Source organism: Monopterus albus, unplaced genomic scaffold (genome assembly GCF_001952655.1).
Source record: "Monopterus albus unplaced genomic scaffold, M_albus_1.0 scaffold62.1, whole genome shotgun sequence".
In the NCBI taxonomy this organism is placed as follows: domain Eukaryota; kingdom Metazoa; phylum Chordata; class Actinopteri; order Synbranchiformes; family Synbranchidae; genus Monopterus; species Monopterus albus.
The window spans coordinates 2,315,032-2,322,684 of NW_018127942.1; the positions used below are offsets into that span (position 1 = coordinate 2,315,032).

A 7,653-nucleotide genomic window follows, 5' to 3' on the forward strand; every position below is an offset into this window, starting at 1 on the left:
ACAACAATTCATGCATTGTAATCCTATTGGTAATTTGGTGAGCCGGAGCTCACACCTCCTTGCTGGAATGTGATCTCCACCAGGTGTCTGGCGTGATGCTAATTTGTATGTTAAATGTAGGTGTGGGTGCAAAACAAGCCAACTTGTCTTTGTTAAAATGTGAATTGGCTGTCTGGTCACAAAGAGATGCAGACATCTAGTCTCTACACAGAAGTTACAGCATTCAAAGTAAGCAGATTCTGCTTCATTACAGCTGTAAGATATATAAGCAAGGGAAACAAATGCATTAAAATAACCAAAGCTCAGTAGTTCTGGACAATCATCAATACAGCTGTAATATGCATAAACAAGTAAGATAAAGTTATGAAAGGTAACTAAAAGGAACTACAGGTATGAGAAGTAACTAAAGCTGATAAAGTAACTAGAGTCTATAAGACTCAAATCTTACAATAGAAACAGCTGTCAGTTTCTCTTTGTCCATCCACCACTTTGGTCTAGACTGTAATGTCTCGATTTTTGAATGGAGTGCCATGACATCTTACAGACACCAATACCTCCAGAGGATAAGTCGCCAGTGACTCTGGTGATCCCTTCACGTTTCTTCTTTGTGACTTTGAGTGAAATGTCTCAACAGCTACTGGATGTATTGACATAAAATTTGATGTTGACTTTCATGCCACCTTCAGGATAAATTGTAAAAACTTTGGTGAGCCCTTGACTTTCCTTCTAGCATCATCCTGACATCCCCATCAGCCTCAGCTGTACTTTTCTTTTTAATTGAAGATTTTCAAACAATATTTTTTTAAAGAAATATAGAAATACTGGATTTCTACTTTCCTCATTTTGATCCCATTACAACCCAGTATTACCAATTCGACAGTTGGTCTAGCTAACTAAAAACAGAATAAAATACAAACTTTAATATATATGTGTGTGTGTGTGTGTGTGTGTGTGTATGTGTGTAAATAAATTACTGAAAAGGGGAAGGGGGAATCTAGGCCTCCACACTAGAACACTTTAGGTTCACTAAACCAAGATTAGTGAACATGGTTAGCATGAATCCTTAGCATGTCTACACCTGTATGTGTAGGTGTAGCCTCTCAGAGCTGTTGCATGTCTGTAAACTCTAATGCTAATACAGAACATGATGAGTTGAAGTGTGATAGTCAGCCTGGGGAGCAGCAGATGCACCTCTCACCTCCAGAGGTGACCTGTGAATTAAACATGTTGGGTTCCTCTCAGCAGCTCAGTGACAGGCAGAGGCAGTTGTAGAACTATTTTGGTTCTTGTTACCATTGCTAACTCTGAGAGACGAGACAGTCCAAGTAACTTCAAAAACGTGCTGATTTATATTGCCATATGCACAATAAAGACGTTTCCTTGTATACTGAATGCTGGTAATGTTTCACGACCCAGCGACAGCATTGGGTCTGTTATTCAGTACATTTAGTGCAGGTTAGTTCAGGCCACCTAACACAATCGAGTCTGGGAACTGAGCCATGGTGTGAAGTAACATGGCAGACGGATATGGATCCAGATCAACTTGTTTTGCTTCTGTTGTACCCCGTACTTTTGACCATACTGACTCTGAGAGACGAGACAGTCCAAGTAACTTCAAAACAGTGTTGATTTATTCAAAGGATCACAGAGAACATATTATGGCTAAGGCTACAGTTATACACGTCATTATAATAATATTAACACCCTGTCTGCTGACAGTCATCAACATTTCTCTCTAGTTATCCTTGACCAGATGTACCCTGTAGAAACTCATAAGCATGACTAAGCATTTAACAGTCTAACTAGACATCCTATCTCCACTAAACATTTCTAATACATAAAGTATCTATCCAATTTCTATCTGACTAAAAATACCCAACACAGTGGAGGTAGTTCTGCTACACTAGTGCTTCCACCACCATGATTAAGGCGTCAAGACCTTATTCCTCCTGATGCCTCCAGTGAGGAATGTCCATCCACTGTGGCAGAACAGTGAGGACGGCGGCTTGCGGCCAAGCGTCAGTGCATTATTCATGCTGCTCATAAATTGGCCAGCTGCAGCCTGCTTGGGAGAAATTGCTCTGAGTCTGAAACAGTCTTCCTCTTCCCACACAGCAGGGCTCCTGTTCGTGAGCTGCAGGTCTTCAGTGGCATTGTTCCACACAAACCACTGCTTCATATATAATGCTACAGTGGTGCTGTTTCAATGCCTGTTTTCCTCATGTGCTATACACTCTATCAGACTGAATTATATAGTATGTAGTGTCCCACTTGATCACACATGTATTTCCAATACATGTGCAGTATTTTTAATTTCTTGCTTTGTGAATCTATGGAGGTGCCAGAGGGCGTAATGCAATTGTGACTTATTGGGACTTAGATAACTCTTTTATATTGCTTCCAAGACCAAACATATTTTGGAGCAGAACCCAATAAAACCACAGTGATTTATGAACTCTTCTTTTTCATTGGTTTGCTATCTATTGTGTTTTTTTTTTTAATCCAAAACAGTCTTTAGAATGGCACATCTGTAAAGTGATAATAATCATGTTGATGATTTTTGTATGCACTTTAGGGACTGCAGGAAACGGTGTGGAGGGGAAAAACCAATTGATGCCATTATAGTGAATGGAAGCTTCTACTGTGTCACAGAATGGCAAGCAAACAATGGCTAGGTTTTCTTTAACAGAAATGTGTCCTCTCTGACCTGCTGTGTCTCATCCTCTCTTATCTTTAGATAACAAATACGCCCCTGCAGTGAGTCTAAATGGTTTTATATTCATCCTGGGAGGAGCCTATGCTCGGGCCACCACTATCTATGACCCGGACAAAGGCAACATCAAAGCTGGTCCCAACATGAATCACTCTCGGCAGTTCTGCAGGTAAGAGATTATTACAAATGTAAATTCATTCATTCATTTAAAAAAATTTTCTGAGCTCAAATTGCAAAGCTTCAAAAACACTCAAACGTTTACACAGCCTGAAAAATGTGTCAGACTTAAGCTTATTAGTAATCTGTCAGTCTTTCTGTGTGAACACAGGTAAATGGTTGTGCAAGGGAAATGTTCTCAGGTCAGCAAATTAAAACATGAACAAAGCCAGGAACAGTGTTTACAACAAGATGCATTTTGGTTGTGAAACGTCTCCCTCAAAAATTGCTTTCTATTTAATGGGCTTGCTTTTTTTTTTTTATTTATTATTTTTTTATTCGTTTGATCAGGAACAAAGCTATTTGTCATGCTGAGAGAAACAAGCCGGTCAAATAGCAAAGACTTGATTTAATCAACTTTCTTTCAAAGAATTTAATTGTGCTATTTTACTCAGATTTTTTTAAAACTTGATTATGAGTGACTGCTTTGTTTGTATTCTAAATAAAAAAAAGCAGAAAACCGCAGTGTACATGTCTAACTTTTATACCATTTGTGAAAACATAATGGATGATAAAGGCAGATAAATTAAAATTTACAACAGTGGGATCATTTCCTAATATCCCAGTTAGCTTGAGCCACCGTGATGTGATAATTAACTCACTGTTTTGCCTCTTTCTTTTTTTTTAGGCAGAGGCTGAGAAAGAAAGAAATACACATTTGTGAAATACATTTGGGAAGCTATTAGAGACACTTATCTTATATGCAGAATGTATAGCATAAATCATGTTGTCAGAGTTATTGATAAGCTGCACCAGCACACGCCAGGCAGCTGTTCTGCTACATTTAACTAAGTCTGACACAAGAGGGGAAGAGATGCAGGGAAGGAAGGAGAATAACAAACACACAGAGCAGCCAAAACAGAAATACTAAGAAACAGAACTGCCTACATTGCATGCTCCAGCACAAAGGATGAAGTCTGGCAGGTCACTGTACAGGAGAGCAGTTATTCACCCCTTGCTGCATCCGGTCCTGTGGAGGCCGCACCTCCTCTGTTTAATCAGGGAGTGCAGCTCCAGGCTTCGCCCTGTGTGCTGTCCATTTTGGATCAGCTGCTTTCTCTCTGAGTAGATTTAGGCTTTATGTAATAATCTTTTTCAGTCCCCGCAGTGTTGTGAATTTGTGCACTAGGACTGCATGTTGTTCATTCTATATGTGTGTGTGTGTGTGTGTGTGTGTGTTTGAACGTGCACCTTATGCAAATGCAGATTGTTTCAAACCCCAACAGGAGTACAAAGCCCTAATCAGCTTCCAGCCCAAGTTTTAATCCTCTGTGCACACAAACTCCTGTTTCTGTTTCTCATATCAAATGAGCACATTTGTATAGATATTTGCTTTTTCATCTCACCCTCAAGGGGCAATGTAATATGTGTATGTGTGTGTGTTTCCCCTACCTTACAAAGTGGCCTTGTCGGGCATATCGAGAGCTTTGTGAGAGTCAGGTCTGATAATCTCAGGTGTGGCCCCCAGCGCGACAATCTGCATGTTTGTGGAGATATTGTCTTGTGTCTGGCTTTGTTGTCTGATCCCAATTAACAATAACTGTGACTAATATTGTAACTATCTAACAGCAGCTAATTAGCTCCCTGACAATTATTGCCTCTCTATTATTTGCTCCTAAGAGTTAGTGTGCGCAGTGCAGGCATTCTAACATAAAATCTAAACTGAATTCATATTTTTGAAAATAATATTTGAAGACTTCAGTCAAATTTGATTTTGATAGATTTATTAATGGTGGTACATTAAATGCTCTTTGAGCTTTAACTTTGTCAGAAATAGAAAAGACGTGCATTGAGTGTATCTGTTTACAGTGCGACCAAACAAACTCATTGTAATGAAGAAGTCAGTCGGTAATCAGACTTCGTCCGTCAAGCCTTGAGCTAGTGTGTTCTGATTTCATGCTGTGCACAGTGCAAATAATTTTCCACTTAACAGCAGGACATGAAGAGGAGTTGTTAGCTCACTGAGAAGTTGGAGGTGTACAGCCGCCGGCAACTAAAATGAAGCACTGTCAAAAAATAGCAAAAAAAAAAAAAGGGTAACAGCAGCAGGAGGAAATGTTTGCAACAGCAGTAACAATGCAGCTCGGACACACTGTTAGGATAGTGAACAGTAAACAGGGAGGCTGATATCAATAAAATTTAAAACAATAACAAATGGCAAACTTGGCCACTAACAATAAATACTGTATAGAGAGGTACTACTGAATGTATGTACATTGAATAGGCATTACTGAAAACAATGCTCACCATACATAGTATCAAAACTGTCTGATTTTATAAAAATATTAAAAGGATAGTTGAACTTTTTGAAGAATTTAATAAGAAGACAAACCACTTGTGTTTATATGGTGCATGTAAAACTACAGTCAGGAGCCAGTTAGCTTAGCCTAGCACAAAGGCTAAAAACGGGAAACAGCTAGCCTGGTTCTGCCAAATGGTGATATTGTCCGCTCTAGTCTGGTTCTGCCAAATGGTGATATTGTCCACATTCTGCTACATTTAAGGCTCACCAGTTAACTCCCTAATTAATATTTTGTTTGTGCAATGCGTACAAGAATGTGTGGACATAATTCAGTTTTACTGGGGATTATGCATCCAGTTGTGTCCTAGCTATGAGTTGCTGCTTTCTTGTCATGGCTGTTACATGACAAAGGAATAGTCTGGCACAAAAGATTTTGTAAAATGGTTATTTGTTGTTTTTACACTTCAGTTTAAACAAATGACCATAACAAACTAAGTTAACTAACAGCTGGGTGTTGCTCTATATTTAATGGATAAGCATCAGAACAGTATTGATCTCATCTGCTGTAACTCCCAGTAGACAGCAGATACACAGCTTCCCATTGAATTGAATGGGAAAGGTGTGCCCAAACTTTTGACTGGTAGTGTAACTTTTCAAAGCAAGATTATTGAACAGAACAAAAACTCTGTGTCTGTGCAGTGCTGTGATCCTGGACGGGAAGATTTACGCCACAGGAGGTATTGTGAGCAGTGAGGGTCCAGCCCTTGGCAACATGGAGACCTTCGACCCCAGCACCAACACGTGGACACTCATGCAGTCACTGCCCTGCCCGCTCTTCAGACACGGCTGCGTGGTCATCAAAAAGTACATCCAGAGTGGCTGAGCGTAGCTCGGACCCGATCGCACTGGGTCGACGCCAAACACCAGCTGAGCTCCAGTAGTGGGACAATGTGCACTGGCAACTTAGGGCAGGGCCAGGTGGTCAGCAACCTCTGGACTTGACGCCAGCACCCATCCACCATGTCACCCGTCCCACAGCCCCCCAACCCCCCACCCCTAAAAAAGCCCTGTGCAGAATGTACTTATGCTCAAGTACTCAGCCATGTCAGGTGACGATGCCTAACCTCCAGTACTGTATGTGTCATGGTAGTAGTTCATCCTGTCATCCAATAGGCATAGGGTCCCTCTTAGTAATTTACAAGCTACTTGGTTTTTAAGGAAGATTTTCAGCACTGTCTTTTCCCAGTCTCACTAAACTCACCACCTCCGTTTCTTTCATGTACTCCGAGTAAAGAAAGCCATTCAGGTCCAATCGCTTTTGAGTAAATTATGTTTGACAGGTTTCTAAGTGTTGTATGAATGTTTTTCGGTAGTGACATCTATAGACAGGAGGAAAAGTGAAGTAAAGGTGTTTTCCTCTTTATCAGTGGGTTTGACGAGTCTCTTCTCTCGCCACTGAATCAGGAAGTGAAATTCCTACTGTGAAATTTTTAAAAGCAGATTCTGAACTCTGTGTAACCTGATTCTTTCAAAGGCTTGCTAAACATAGGAAAAACCATCACTTCTAGGTCAGGGAGGGTTTGAAAAGCGAAAACCTTTATTTTTTCTGTTCTTGTTTAATTCCAGCCTGATTGAGACATCATCTGGAGGGTGAGTGGCCTGTTCTTTTCCCTTTCATTTACATTCTCTTGCTCTGTGGGACAAAGAAAGCAGTACACTAATGGAGAGAGAGAGGGAATTTCTCTTTTCAACTGACGCCTGCTCAGATGTTCAAGTTGGGACAGTTGCTTTGGATAAAAGCACAATAATCACCTGTGACTGTTATTGTTGATTCATGTTTCTGTCTTTCATCACTTCTCCTCCCCACCCCCTTTTTTGTTTTAGACAATGTGATTCATTGCAACCCACAGATTATACTGGGTTCTTATTCTGTAAATACAGGAAGGAGATATGTATATTTTAAAACCTGAAGGCAATTCTGTATAAATGTTTTTAGAAAACAAAAGCTGATAGGTTGGAATCAAAATGTCTGTAAATCTATACCCAGAAACTAACAATTATTATTGAAACCTAATACATATACCAGAACATGAACACATTGTCAAGACTTTTTTTTTGCAAAATGAAAACCCTCTACTTGAGTCAGGTAAGTGAGGTTTCTCGTGTAACTGTGAAAAGAACATTTTGACATATAAAAACACGCGGGTGTGATTTTTGAAAAGAAGCAACTAGACAAATGCATTCCTGAAGAAAATGTGTGTGGATGCTGATTGCTGAAGAATTGCCCTGAAAATGCTGAAATCCATTGCTGAAACAGCTGAAGGCTGAAAAAAAAATGGCTGAAGTTCTTGTTGAAGTAGTTGAAGGCTGGGATGCGATGCTGAATAATTATGGAAGATGAAATGAAAAACTGAAGTTGGGAATTGAACCTCATTATCTGAAGAAGGTGAGAGCTTGCGAGCATTCCTAAAACAGTGGAAGG

General features: G+C 40.0%; 1 protein-coding gene across 1 annotated transcript in view; it reads left to right on the forward strand.

The window, feature by feature from the left end:
• The window catches only part of klhl29 (kelch like family member 29), a 212,702-nt gene extending 205,437 nt beyond the window's left edge, over window positions 1-7,265 (forward strand). Inside the window, exons 15-16 of the mRNA XM_020603683.1 lie at window positions 2,738-2,882; window positions 5,871-7,265. Coding sequence (XP_020459339.1) covers window positions 2,738-2,882; window positions 5,871-6,054 — 329 coding nt within the window. The 3' untranslated portion in view covers window positions 6,055-7,265. The remainder of the gene's footprint in view (window positions 1-2,737; window positions 2,883-5,870) is intronic.
• Window positions 7,266-7,653: the final 388 nt, after the last annotated feature.